At 39.7% G+C, this 15,255-nt stretch overlaps 1 protein-coding gene across 12 annotated transcripts in view; it reads right to left on the bottom strand.

The window, feature by feature from the left end:
• Window positions 1-15,255, bottom strand: part of LOC106085439 (DENN domain-containing protein 1A) — a 115,098-nt gene that overhangs the window by 40,630 nt on the left and 59,213 nt on the right. For all 12 annotated transcript variants that reach the window (XR_001220940.2, XR_001220941.2, XM_013249679.2 and 9 more), the window contains exons 3-6: window positions 5,700-5,970; window positions 5,569-5,622; window positions 5,247-5,507; window positions 1,912-2,361 (exon numbers count right to left, since the gene is read on the bottom strand). Coding sequence is in view for 10 of the 12 variants with exons in the window: in XM_013249679.2 (XP_013105133.2) it covers window positions 1,912-2,361; window positions 5,247-5,507; window positions 5,569-5,622; window positions 5,700-5,970 (1,036 nt within the window). In the remaining 2 variants the exon portion in view is untranslated. The remainder of the gene's footprint in view (window positions 1-1,911; window positions 2,362-5,246; window positions 5,508-5,568; window positions 5,623-5,699; window positions 5,971-15,255) is intronic.

Below are 15,255 nucleotides of genomic sequence, written 5' to 3' on the forward strand. Positions count from 1 at the left end.
TTTCTTCTCCCTCTTCTCTTGTTCTCCCATTTCTCTTCTTCTCCCTATTATCTTCTTCTCCCTCTACACTTCTTCTTCTCCCTCTACACTTCTTCTTCTCCCTCTACACTTCTTCTTCTCCCTCTACTCTATCCATCTATCTACTCTTCTTCTACCTCTACTCTTCTCCCTCTACTCTTCTTCTTTTTCTACTCTTCTCCCTCTACTCTTCTTCTTCGCCCTCTTCTTTTCCTTTTCTTCTCTCTCTTCTGTTCTCTTCTCTTCTCCGTCTCCTCTTCTTCTTCTTCTCCACTTCTCCTTCTATTGTTATTCCCTTTTTCTTTTCTTCTTCTTCTCTTCTTCTTCTTTTTTTCTTCACTTCTTCTTTCCTTCTTCTCTTTTTCTTCTCTTCTTCTTTTCTTCTTCTGTTTTTATTCTTCTCTTCTTCTATCTTTATTATTTTATTCTTCTTCTCTCTCTTCTTCTTCATCTTCTTCGCTTCCTATTCTCTTCTTCTTCATCTTCTTCGCTTCCTATTCTCTTCCTCATTTTCTTCTTCCTCTTCTTCTTTGCTGTTTGTTCTATTCTTCTTTTTCTTCTCTTCTTTCTTTTCTTCTAAGCTTCTTCTTCTTCGATTCTTCTTCCTCTTCTTCTTCGCTTCTTCTTCTTACTCTTCTTCTTCGCTCATTCTTCCTCTTTTTCTTCGCTTCTTCTTCTCTTCTTTCTCCCTTCTTCATCTCTTCTTCCTCGTTTCTTCTTCTCTTCGTCCTCGCTTCTTCTTATCTTTTTCTTCGCTTATTCTTCTCTTTTTTCTTGCATCTTCTTCTCTATTTACTCGCTTCTTCTTCTTTTTTCCTCGCTTCTTCTTCTCTTCTACTTTTCTTCTTCCTCTCCTTCCTCTCTTCTCCCTCTTCTCTTGTTCTCCCATTTCTCTTCTTCTCCCATTTCTCTTTTTCTCCCTATTATCTTCTTATCCCTCTACTCTATCCATCTATCTACTCTTCTTCCTCTCCCTCTACTCTTCTTCTTTTTCTACTCTTCTCCCTCTACTGTTCTTCTTCGCCCTCTTTTTTTCCTTTTCTTCTCTCTCTTCTCTTCTCTTCTTCTTCGCCCTCTTCTTTTCCTCTTCTTCTTCCTAAAGCTCCGAGGTTAGTAGACGGCACCTTTATGCCTGCAAAATCGACCGGAGTCGAGATTTTGAAGCTAGAGTTGTAGTCGAAGTATTTACCAGAGACTCTGACTCCAAAACTGGACTTCGACTACGATCCGAAGTCGGTCATGATTGCATATGGAGGATGGACAGACATCAAAACATCATACATTTTTTTGTCTATTCAGAAATTTGTATTTCGATGTGTTGCCAAACAGAAGGACTAAAGTTAAAAAACCCCCTCCATCCTCTGGTGGTGGGTATTAAAATATAGAAAAACGAATAAAATATTTATAAAAATGACAAAGATTTGTAGTTAGAAATTGAAAAGTTCAAAAAATGAATGTTTAAAGAGAAAAAGCAAATTGTGAACCTTTTAAATAAGAAAAATATATAAAATTAATTTTTTTGTAAAGATTTTTTTTCAACCAATTTAAATTAGGCTTCCGATTATTGTTTCGAATTTTCTCTCTCGTTATGTGTGACGTGTGCAAATGAGAATATGATGTATATGTGATAATTATCCTTGGCAGTGTGTGTAGCAAACTTGAAAGCATAACTAAAAAAAACATAAAATCTAAACTAAAAGCCCAAAAAAGATATGGCCAACAAAAATAATGATTCTGAAGTTATGAATTAGGTTTCGTTTCTTGTTTTCAAAGAAAGGAAGAAAAAAAACAAAGCGCCACACATTTAAAATCGATTAATAGCCAAAGGAAACGGAAATAAATAAAGCAAGCCATTTCATTAGTATTCGCCCGTAAAGCCCCAGTTGTTCTTACCTTCTCCTTCAGCTGATGGAAGCGTCCACGCTTCTTTAGTTTCTCCGCATAACGGACGGTTTCCTGTTCGAACTCATCGGAGAAACCCAAACCGGTGTTCATCATTTCCAAACGCTCATCGATGAACTGTTGGAATATTTGCAATTCCATCATTTTCGTTAGAAACGGTCTCAAATGGGAGGGACGTGATTCGATGAATTTGTCGCGATTAAATGTTTTACTCATATCGCGAAATTCCACAGCATCTCGATAGCCTCCTATTAGTTGCACTAGCACACCCAGGAATATTTTCGATACTCGGTCGCCGATATGCTGATTTGAGTGACTGAGTTGTTTTTTGAGTTGTGAAACGATTTCCGCGGGCATGGCATGGACATCATCAAAGGGGCTGTCAAAAATTTTTGTATCACAGTTTAAAGTTACAACTTCGCCCAATTCATCCGGCGTCATCTAGAGAGAAAGGAAACGACATTCAATTAGTTTAGAGTGATGGAGTTTAAAGTGATATGATGAAATAACTTCTATCTGGACGCCTTAGGATATTTCGAGAAAAAGCTCTGCGATCACTTAAAGTTTTTACATTATCGAACGTTTTTACATTCCAAGTCCATATTCCTTTGTCTGTGGGTGTTATAATGCTAAATTTTTGCCAGCAATGAATGAAACTTTCTTTGTTTCTGCAAAGGCATTTCTTTTCGTCCGGTATAGCTGAAATCTGATATGTGAAGGATTGAGAAGGTGCTCAGCGCAGTGCTGATGCTTGTTTTCTAAGAAAGGCGCTAAATAGCATATTCGATCTGAGGATTTTACAACTGTACGTAAGGTGTGCAATGACAAATGTTGACCTTAAACTGGGACCTCCTCCTCGGTTTGGTTTGAGGCAACGAGACAGGTCGACAATGGGAAATGGAGATCCTTCTTAATTAATGACATGACCGTTGTTTTTTCATAGAAAAAAAATCCCTGAAGACACCCCACCTTTCGCTGCACTCTCAGGGGTTTCATCGAGTCTTAAGGAATTAGGAAGTCATATATACTTCTGGATGGGTGTTTCATAATTCAGGCAAAGGCCTTCGTACGATTTCAGTTGTCTGGTCTGACTATCACAATATCTTATACATAAAAATCAATTTGTGTTTGTTGGTAGGTTTGTTTGTTTGTTTTTTTGTATGTTTGTGTGTTCCTTATAGACTCAGAAACGGCTGAACCGATTTTCTTGAAATTTTCACAGATACATTTTTTGATATGTGAAGGGGAGCGGGCCCTCCCTCTTACCCTAATTTTCAGAAACGCCAGATCTCGGAGATGGGTGGTGCGATTTAAGCGTAATTTTGTGTGCTCTCATATAGTGCCCTAAAAATAAAAATTTGGTATCCAAATTTCGGATGGGGTACCTAGGGGGGCTGCCCTACCCTAATACCTGCAAAACATATATTTAGACCAACCACGACAATATGGGACTCAGAAACGGCTGAACCGATTTTCTTCAAATTTTCACAGATGGTGCATAATGACCCCGTGGCGGACCCTCCCCCTTACCCTAATTTTCAGAAATGCCAGATCTCGGAGACAATATGGGACTCAAATGAAAGGTATTTAAGATAAGAAAATGTATCTGATATCCAATTGTCGGACCAAGTGCTAGGGGGACCACCCCAAGCCCCAAAACACCCCTAAATCGGACATATTTACCGACCATGGCAATATGGGACTCAAATGAAAGGTATTTGCGAGTAGAATACGAATCTGATATCCAAATGTGGGACCACGTTTCGGGGGGTCCACCCCTTCCCCAAAACACCCCCCAAACAGTACTTATTTACTGACCATGGGAATATGGGGCTTAAATTTAAAGGTATTTGAATGCAGAATACGAATCTGATATTCAAAAATGGGACCAAGTGTTTGGGGGGCCGTCTCTCACCAAAAACATCCCCAAAGGAGACAAATTTACGACCATAGCAATATGGGGCTCAAATGAAAGGTCTTTGGAAGTAAAGCACGAATTTGATATCAATATTCGGGAAAAGTGTCTATGGGGCCACGCCACCTCCACAACACCACCCAAATAGTAAGTATTTTCTGACTATTGCAATATGAGGTTCAAATAAGAGATTTTCAAAATAAAACAGGAATCCGATATATATTTTCAAGGCCAACTCACTGAGTTGCCGCCCATCCCCCAAAAGACCCCCAAGCCGGTCATTTTTGCCGACTATGGAAATATGGGGCTCAAATTAAAGGTATGTGGGAGTAGACCACGTATCTGATATCAACATTAGCGGACGTCCCAACGCCCTAACAACCCCCAAATAGGACGCATTTGCTCACCAAGACCATTTGGGTCTTAAAGATAGTGGAACTAAATATTCATAGTTTTTAGGGCCAATAACCCAAACCGGACATATTTGCTGACTTTTGCAATAAGGAGTTTAAATGAGATTTGAAAACGAATTTGATATCCAATTTTGAAGCCAATGGCAATATGGGGTAAATAAATAAATTACAAATTAAGTAGAGCACGTTGCTGTTATATTTTCCGTGCTTAGTGTTTGGGGGACCACCCCAATGCCCAAAACACCCCTAAGGAGCTTAAATGAAAGGTTTTGGAGGGTAGAGCAAAAAATGATACCCATTTTCGGGACCAATTTTCTGGGGGTCCACCCCTTTCCCAAAATACCCCACAAACAGCAATTTTTTACTGACCATCGCAATATGGGGCTCAAGTAAAGGTATTTGGGAGTAGAATACGAATTTGATATCCAAACATAGGACCATATATTTAGGGCATCACCCCTTCCCCAAAACACCCCCCAAAGGGTAAGAATTTTTCGACTATGCCAATATGTGGCTCAAATGAAAGGTATTTGAGATTAGAAAACGAATTCGACAACCTATTTTGGGGCCATGTGTTTGGGGGACGCCTCATCCTGTAAACTTCTTTTAAGCCAATGGCAATATGGGGTTTAAATAAATTGTATTTGAGAGAAGAGCACGATGCTGATATTTTCTCAGGGCCAAGTATCTGGGGGACCACCTCTTCCCCGCAAACACCACTAAATCAGACATCATGGAATATCGGGCTGAAATTAAGTATTTTAAGAATGGAGTACACCTTACATCCAAACTTAAATTCGTAGACCAATAAAGATCATATGGGATTCAGATATTGTTAAACTGTTAGTCAAGTTAGCATGGTATTTCACTATAAGAACTTTAATTGTCGAAAATAAATATTCCAAGGAAACTTTTGTTCCATATAAAGTAAAAGAAGACGCAGCGGAGCGGGCCCGGGTCAGCTAGTCTCATATATATGTATCTCTCCCAATAATTACCGTTTCTAGAACTAAATGTGGTACTCCTATTAAGTATGGCATGGGAGCACTTAAATAATCTTTGAGTTTCATTGGCAGCACCGGTATAAAGATGTGCTGCCACACCATGGGATAGAGAAAGGCATTGGCCGCTTGTATGCAAGAAGACAGGCGATCTAAACGGCTGGAAGTAAAAATGATGCGTCTCTCAGCCAACATGGCTGCAAATACGGCAATCATATTCTTTGGATCCACAAAATTATAGTAGAGATTTAAATTGTGCTGAAAGAGAGGAACAACACATTAACAAAGAATATTTCATTGGTAATAAGCAAAATCTTACATTTTCCGGAATACTGGGCAACTGAAAAGGCTTGGGCCGCTCAAACTTAAATTCCTATAAAAAGAAAACCATTTTGTTTTTTTATTCACCACTTCACCACCTTAATGCTGAAGAGCAGCATTTCAACTTACACTTTGTTCTTGGCTATATTTTAATATCAATTTACTGCCTACATCGGGCACCCCACTACTGTAGGCCTCCGTTAGAAACTGATGAAATTCTTTGGGATCAGTCCTTCGCAGTTCTGCCAGCACTCCCAACAGTCTTAGGAAAGTATCATGCCAGGGCAAGAATGTTATAATGACCATGGTCGATTCGGTTTTGGGATCATGTCGACAGAAACCAAAACGCCATTTGGAATCATCTGTGGTGAGTACAAAGGAATACGATTGCACGGAATCACTAAAAAGAAATGGCAAAACAATAAAATTAGCTAAGAAAATATGGTAAAACTAGAAAGGAAATAGTGACTCAATATTGACAAGAGAGTCAAGTGGTAGTGCGGTTAAAAAACTAACCACTTATAGATCATATCAAATGCTCATAAATACCTCCCTTGATGTGATACAAAGTAATAATAAAACTATTTTTTTGACTTCACATACAACAAAAACAACAACTTATAATTTTTTGATTAGAGTATAGTGAATTTTAATGGCATGTTTTGGTGTACACAATATTTAAATTAAAAACTGATAACCCATTTCCTATTCCGGTTCTTCGTCACTTGGCAAAATATTAAACTCGTACAGTAGTCCAGAATGGAGAGGGATGAGTGCTTGAAGAGAAATCCCGGCACGGGATAACTATGGACACCACACAGGCTGGAACTTTGAGCTCCAAACTTTGTGGTGATCATTAGTTGTTGTTGTTGTTGTAGCAGTGTATTGTACACTGAGGCGGCAGCCCTTGCCGATGAAGGACTTCATCGGGTCAATCCGGTACGTACAACCGGCTGCCTTGGGATTGATCATAAGTAATCGGGAGAAGCTCAGCTAAGAGCTACCGGGCGCGTCCACAGTGAGAGGCTGGGCGACACAGGCTCTTACTTAAATACTGAGTGTCTACGATGCTCCAAAAGACAAGGCAAGTTTTTGGCGAATTTAAATAATTAATGGCCATTACGTTCCCGCAGCGATCGGTTTGAGTTTGACAAAGAACACTACCTCCACATGCAATGGGGCTGCAACAACAACAAACAGGCACCAGGCTGTTATCTTCCCGATGACTTCCTCGGACGCATGGGTGATGTCCCGTATAGTGCCATCGCACCCGAGTCGCCTTAAGGTTGGCACAAGTAGGCCAGTTCTTACAGCCATGTCTAGAACTCGTCTTCCTCTTGAGTTTGTCGTTGGAATACCCCAGTTGAAATCGCCAGCTAACATGTGATGCCCGTTTCATCATCGCATTATATCTTCGATCTCATCAAGTTTTGCCTTGAAGACATCGAGTGAGATAGCAGCTAAACAGCGTGAACTGATCTAGCTGCAACCAGGTGTATCTGTTTCCATTTCAGCTGTTTATTGGTGAGACGGTATGGAATCCAGATAATAGCTGTCTTTGTGGGATGCTCAAATCAGGACCCTTGATCTCTTCCTCCATATTGCTCGTTTAGGTTAGGTTTAAGTGGCAGTCAGCCATCAAACTCACTTAGACGTTTTCGTCCATTGCGATACCACAAGAACAGAAGAAGGAAGATGCCTTCTGGTTCCTACCGTTGAACATTCCACATCACTTAAAAAAGTCCAATAACTTAAGAATGTAAAAAATTGCAAATTTTGCCCATGAACATTCCACTAAGGAAGCGGGGGCAAACGTCTCACATATCAATGAATGCAGTCCGATTCAAGTTTAAGCTCAATGATAGGGGCCTCCTTTTTATAGCCAGTGCGAACGGCGTGCCGCAGTGTGACACCTCTTTGGAGAGAAGTTTTACATGCCATAGTACGTCACAAACGTTGCCAGCTTTTGGAGGGGAAAACCACCGCTTAAAATTTTTTCTGATGATCTCGAACCCAGGCGTTCAGCGTCATAGGCGGACATGCTAACCTATGCGCTACGATGGCCTCCTCTCTTGCGAATGTTCACATCCGCTAAAACAGACAGGTTTTCAAAGAAATAAGAACCTAAAGTAGAACTCCTTCTGACTGCTAATGCGGGACACACACATAGAAGGTTTTCTATAGTCTCTTCTTCAATCCCATGGCCGCCGGATGTACGTACCCGATTGACCTGATGGATTCCTTCATCGGCAAGGGCTGCCGCCTCAGTGTATAACACACTGCTACAACAACAACATAGTCTCTTCTTCTTCGATGTCCTCACAGCTTCGCCAAAAGTCGTTGACGGCAACCTTCAGTCTCTCAGCATGTTTACCAATTAGACAGTGACCTGTCATGGGGGAGACAATGACTGAGACGTATGTTCTAGCCAGAGACAGCAAAGCGGTAGACCTCTTCAAATCTAGCTTAGGCCGCAAAGTTTTGGAATGCTTACACCCCCCTCTTTGTGACCATCTATCATTCGTTGTCCTTCGGGTCTGGTCCTAAAAACTTAGCTTACCTGTCGCTAGAGGCATACCCACAGGTTCTAGTTTCCCTGTAATGTGTAAGGTAGTTCCTAGTCCCGTAAGCTCGTCCGCTTTACAATTCCCTGGGATATCTCTGTGGCTCGGCACCCAGAACAGATGAACTTCGAACATTTCTGCCATCTCGTTAAGAGATCTGTGACAGGCGAGGACGGCTTTTGTGTTCACAAATACGTTCTCCAGGGATTCAATTAATTTTTTAATTGGATCAATAAAATATATGATTGAAATTTTTGCAATTTTCAATATTTTTGATCCAATTAAAATTTTTTTTTTAAATTTCAATATATGTAACTTGTACAACACTTGGGGTGTGTAGTTTGGGCGGCCCGTATAAAAAAATCCTCCGCGGGGGCTCTCCAAAACATTTCGAGTGTCGAATAGGGGTGCCCTCTAGATTTGTTGTTGTTACCCTAGTGTGTTGTGCACTGAGGCGGCAGTCCTTGGCCGACTCCTTCGGGTAAGTCCGGCATGGTTCTACATGCCGGACTTACCCGAAGGCTCCCATGGTATTGCTATAGATGGGTCGAAATGTGGGACGTTTGGGCCTTTAAAATCTTCTTCCCTTTATATTGTAGGCGACAAAATAGCCTTTAATTGAATTTACTTAAGCAATTTGAAAATTTTTTAAATTCGAATAAAAAAATGATTGAATAAATTAATGTTTTAATCGAAAATTGCAAAATTTTCAATTGCACGATGGTAATTGAAAAAATTTTCGGGTTCAAATAAAAAATTATTTGAATCAATTAATTTTTTAATTGAAAATGGCAAACACTTCAATCACCACTGTAATTGAAAAATCATATTCAATTAAAAAATTATTGAATCAATTAATTATTTAATTGAAAGGAATTTATTTATTTCCAGTTAAATTTTTAATTGAAAAATTTTTGTCGATTTTTTTTCTGTGTAGCTCAAAGTTTCAGCCTTTGCGGTGCTCATAGTTATCCCGTGCCGGGACTCCCTTAGTCTTAGGGCAGTGCAAAGGTTTCAGATCAAGTAAAGCAATCAAGGCCTCCCTATCGGAGTAATCCTCCTCTTGGGCCCCACCATATCAGTTCTCAATCACCATCGAGCTGCTTCAAGAGTAAAGCGCTTTCAGCCCTCTTTTGACTCTCTCCTCAACGTTCCTTTTTTCTAGTTCAATTTCAAGCCAAGAATAACACACAGGTATTTAGCTTCGAGAGTGCAGCAGCTTCACTGCATCCAGGGCAGGTCGTTTGATCTCGCCATATCTCCTCTATCTCGCAAACTGCACTAGATTAGTCTTTCTGGGGTTTATGCCAAGCCATTAGGACTCGCCCATCAAGACAGCTCTCTCAGCACGAACACCAACCATAATGACAACGCATAGACAACCCACCTTCACTCTCTCTTCCTCAGAGGACCTGAGTAACAAGAGAGGGGATAAAACCCCTGCCAACTTTACGTTATTAAAAGCCCCTTTTATATTGAAGAAAGCCGCCAAAGTAATGTCGCCAGTTGCCAAGTTTCCCTCTATGTAATCCATCACGTCATGAAAGGCACTACCAACCGATCGAGTCTTGGTGTAGTCATGCTGGTAGCTGCTTACCATAAATGGGCCAATAGTCTCTCAAGTGTCTTAAAGACGAAAGACGAGAGGCTAATTGGCCTATATTCCTTGGGTAGGGAGTGGATTGGGTGTCCCGGCCTTGGAAGCTCAATGCGAAAGGATCTCTTTTTTTATTACGTGTCCCGACGGTGCACAGTGGGGCAAAACTAGTAAAAATTCGTCGGTGAGGACGGGTACAGATATCTCTTTGAAATTTAAAATGCTTAGAGCTGAGGTGATAGCGAGAGTGTGTGCAAAATTTCAAAGCCATAGGTGGTCCAGGCACCTTTTGGCTTCCCCCAAAGTTGGTCACCACGGTATTTGGAAAAATTGTTCGGGATGCCATTGTGATCCGAATTTCATAATTCTTTCTCCATCTCTACAAAGAAGACACATGTTGAGGTATACAATAACCCCCCTGATTTCGAGGATATACGAGTTTTAATTTTTATTTGTTGACATTTTCACCGAGATTTTTTTTTGTTAAAAATTATTCAGTTTGAAAATCAAAAAAATGTGAAAAAATTAATTTTTTGAATTTTTTTTTTTTGTCAAAAAAGTAGTACTTCATGTGATGCGCTAAGTATGGCTCAAATCGGTCCATAACCTGGTATAGTTGCCATATGAACCTATCTGGGGTCTTGACTCCTTGAGCCTCTGCAGGGAGCAATTCCTATCCGATTTTGCTGAAATTTTGCATGAGGGGATTTGTTATGACTTTCAACAACTGTGCTAAGAATAGTTCAAATCGGTCCATATCCTGGTATAGCTGCCATATAACCTGGTATAGTTGCCATATGAACCGATCTGGGGTCTTGACTCCTTGAGCCTCTGCAGGGAGCAATTCCTATCCGATTTTGCTGAAATTTTGCATGAGGGGATTTGTTATGACTTTCAACAACTGTGCTAAGAATAGTTCAAATCGGTCCATATCCTGGTATAGCTGCCATATAAACCGATCTGGGGTCTTGACTTTTTGAGGCTCTAAAGGGCGCAAGTATTATCCGATTTGGCTGAAATTTTGTACAAAGGCTTCTCTCATGACCTTTAACATACGTGCCCAAAAAAAGATGCCGTGGAAAGAGCTCGACAAATGCGATCCATGGTGGAGGGTATATAAGATTCGGCCCGGCCTAACATAGCACGCTTTTAATTGTTTTTTTTTCGATTTTCTCCCACTGTGCGGCGTGAGGCAGACCTTGGGTAATAATGATTTCAAGCGGATTACTCCAATTGTTCGAACGTAAACTTGATTTCGCTGGACGAACGTACAAGGCTCGATCGACTTCGGCCCGGCCTAACATAGCACGCTTTTAATTGTTTTTTTTTCGATTTTCTCCCACTGTGTGGCGTGAGGCAGACCTTGGGTAATAATGATTTCAAGCGGATTACTCCAATTGTTCGAACGTAAACTTGATTTCGCTGGACGAACGTTCAAGGCTAGATCGACTTAGAATGTCAAGACTGTTAGGAATATATACAGTTTATAGACTCGAATATCGCAGCATATCGAGGTAGTGTGGTGGTGAGTACAAAAATGAAGTACCATATGTTGTGACCAACTGAAAACTCATTGGGCTTTTAAATATTCAAACTTCTACCAGATAAGAGGTTGTCAATATAGATTACATATCAGTTGGACTACTTTCGAATGTATTAGGCTGAATCGACGTAGAATATCAAGACAGTAAGGAATATATGTATATACTTTATCGACTGGCATATCACAGCATATCGAGGCGTTGTGCTGGTGAGTACGAAAATAAAGTACCGTATGTGGTGACCAAAAACTCATTGGTCTGTTAAAATATTCAAACTACTGCCAGATAAGAGATTTTCAATAGAGATTGCATATCAGTTGGACTACTTCCGGACGTACAAGGCTAGATCGATTTAGAATGTCAAGCCAGAAATATATATACATTATACACTCGCATATCAAAGTGTTGTGGTGGTGAGTACAAAAACAAAGTACCGTATGTGGTGACCAACAACTCTTTGGGCTGTTAAAATATTCAAACTACTGCCACATAAGAGGTTTTCCATAGATATTACATATCAGTGGGACTATTTCCGGTACTTTAGGTCTAATACGACAAACGTGAACACACAACTAAAGAAATTACCCTTATGTCATCCAGCACGTGTTGCAACAATTGACCATTTAATAAAAAGACAAATTTATGTGGTTAATATGGAAGTTGGGATGGTCAACTGAAAAAAGAACACCAAAATCTATGAGTCAATAGTTTCTTTGTTTCCAAATTCCTAATGCAGTCAAAGTTGAATGTCACTTGCAAATCTTCCACAAAGAAAGCACTTCAATGAGTAAATGGAACGAAGGCCGGGCGGACAGACAAACAAAGGCATAGAAACCACAACTTACAATCGTAAGGGTATTGACCATTTGGCTTTATGGCTCTAGTAATTAAAACAGTATTTTTTTTTTTGTTTGCTTTCTTTAAAACGTTTTTCAAGAGTTGTGCCCACTATGTGTGTGATAACCATTTGGCTGTTGTGAATATGAAATAAGCCCAGTGGGGCGGCGTGGTCACTGTAAGATTGTGTCTTGAATGCAGACAAGCATGAAAATATAACCGATTTAAAGCTTTCTTTGTATTACTCATTCATTCATAGTTAAATTTGGTACACTTAGTAAAATGAGTACTTTGAATAAAAATAAAAATCTTGTTTCAGATGTGGTCAATAGTTGTGTTCCAATGTGTTGCCTATTCAAACGTCCCCATTTTTTTGGTGTGAAAACATTTGTTCTTGATTCAAATGACCAATTTTAATATCTTTCACTTCTGCTCAATGAACAACTTTTGCTTTGACGTTTGTTCTAAGTTGGTCACAAAATTAGTTTCAAAGCCGCAGGAATGTAACTTAGGTTAGATTTAAGACGCAGTCTGACATCGAACTCACTTAGACGTTTTCGTCCATTGTGATACCACACACAGATAAAAATAATTTTGAAAAACTACAACTTTGGTCGAAAAAACGACGACGAAAATTGTTAATTTTCCTCCAACAATTTAGCGAAAATACAAATTTGTTGTTGAAAGGGCACTTTTGCAAGCCTCGTATAGGTTAGGTTTAAGTGGCAGTCTGCCATCAGACTCACTAAGACATTTTTGTCCATTGAGATACCACAGAGACAGAAGAAGGAAGATAACTTCTAGTTCCTACCGATGTACCATCCAGATCGCTTTAAAAAGCCCAATAACTTGCAAATGTTCACATCCGCTAAATCAGACAGGTTCTCAAAGAAATGAGAATCTAAAGTAAAACTCCTTCTGACTGTTAGAGCGGGACACACACACACAGAAAGTGTTCTATAGTCACTTCTTCTTCGATGCCCTCACAGCTTCTCATTTTTTATGCTGAATTTTCTAAAATAAGCTTAAAGAAAATAAAAGTTTTTTTTTTGAGCGACCGGGGAATTTGAACCTGTGTTTACAAGTCATGAATGGCATGGGAGTTCTGCGCGTTACATGGTAGTACGCCTATTTTAACAGCTATCTCATCTAAAGAATTTGTTTAAAATCCACCAAATTTTAATTTTGTTAGTCAAGTCTCTACAAGCCTACTTCAATCCCAAGAAGTTGCGAATGGTCACATCCACTAGTTTAAATAGTTCGAGAACCTAAAGTGAAATGTCTTCTGCCTGCCAGTGCGGAATACACATACAGCAGATGTTCTATAATCTCCTCTTCCTTGATGTCTTGAGCGCTTCTTCAATAGTCGGTACTTGCTACCTTCAGTCTGTCATGACGGACACAATGAATGAGACATTTGTTCTAGCCAGCGACGGCAAAGCGGTAGATCGCTTCAAGTATAATTTTGAAATGTTCATAACACCCTTTTGTGACTATCTATCATTCGTTGCTCTTCTGGCGTAATCCTGCTAACTTAGCTGAACTTTTCAGCCATCTCGTTGAGAGATCTACGACAGTCGAGGGCGGTTTTTTAATTCTGAAATATGTTCCTCAGAGGTTTATTGGCTGTCTGAAGAGATATTTATACCAATTGTCGTTATGATATTATAAAGGGTGATTTTTTATCTATTATCTTTTTCGCAACACTGGTTTAAACAGCTCACGCACGTTTTGTGTTTTATTTCACTGTCAATTATCTTCAGTTTGGTCTATAATTTAATAATGAATCGTCTTTCAAACGAACAAAGCTGGTAAATTATTGAACTTTTTTTATCAAAAAGCGTGCTCTGTTAAGAAAGTTCATCAAGCACCGACGAAGCTTATTTTTGGCTCAATTGATACGTAAATAAGCAGAATTGTCGATTTTGAAGTAAAGATCAGCCAGAAGCATTGCAAGAGCTACTAATGCATCCACAAAAAGTAACAGTTTAGTGCGGTTTATAGGCTGGTTGTATCAATGGACCGTACTTCTTCAAAGGTGATGCGAATCGTAACGTAACTGTGAATGGTAAGCGCTACCGTGTGGTGATATCCAACTTTTTTTGCCCAAAATGCAAGAGCTTGACTTGCATGACATGTGGTTTCAACAAGACGGTGCCACATGCCACATAGCACGCGTAACAATGAACTTATTGAGAGACGACTTAGGTGAACATTTTATTTCTCGTTCGGGACCGGTCAATTCGCCCCTAGATTGTACGTTATAACGCCTTTAGTCTATTTTTTGTGGGGCTATGTTAAAGCCCAAGTCTATACAGATAATCTCGCTTGAATTCAAGTATTGGAAGACAACATTGAAGCATTTATTCCTGAGTATACCAAGAGTATGGACTAAGCGGATGGAACATTTGAGGCACAGTCACGGTCAACATTTGCATGAAATAATCTTCAAACATTAAATTATATGAACCGTACTATCGATTCAAATAAAGATTTCATGCATTTTTCTGAATTTTATGTGTTTTTTTCCTTTCTCCCTTTTCCACTTTTTTTCTGCTTGATACACACTACTAATCTTCTCGATATGACCAGTCCTAGTTCCTCAGAGTACACCCCAAAGCCCACCTCGTCGTCTGGTTTAGAACTACAATATATATTTAGATATAGCTGCCATATAGACCAATATTGAATTTTGCCATCTTGAACAGAGAATTGTAATACATCCCTCGACGTCTTTGCCTAATTATGTCCAAATCAGACAATATTTCGACAAAGCTGGTGTGGGTTCATAAATGTTGCAGTTTTCATCGGATTTTGATGAAAGGGTTTTAAGGTGGTGGGTATCCAAAGTTCAGCCCGGTCGAATTTAAAACTTCTTACTTCTTTAGCCCTTACCTTGTTCTCTGAAGTGACCCAAATAGAATAGTACCTTGTATTGCCATTTGGCGAATTGGGCAATCACTGTTTGTAGGAAATTAAGTGCAGAACTTGATATTTTAGCCACTCTTGGTTTACATGTGATTTATGTGACGGTTCTGAGCATTGTTGGAACGCCCATGGTCTACCGAAATGTTTTCGTGCCCAGAACTCCAAAGCTGCTGCCAATATGTTTTCCTGGTACTTAGTCGTATTTAATAAAACCCTAG

Source organism: Stomoxys calcitrans, chromosome 5 (assembly GCF_963082655.1).
Source record: "Stomoxys calcitrans chromosome 5, idStoCalc2.1, whole genome shotgun sequence".
Classification (NCBI taxonomy): Eukaryota; Metazoa; Arthropoda; class Insecta; order Diptera; family Muscidae; genus Stomoxys; species Stomoxys calcitrans.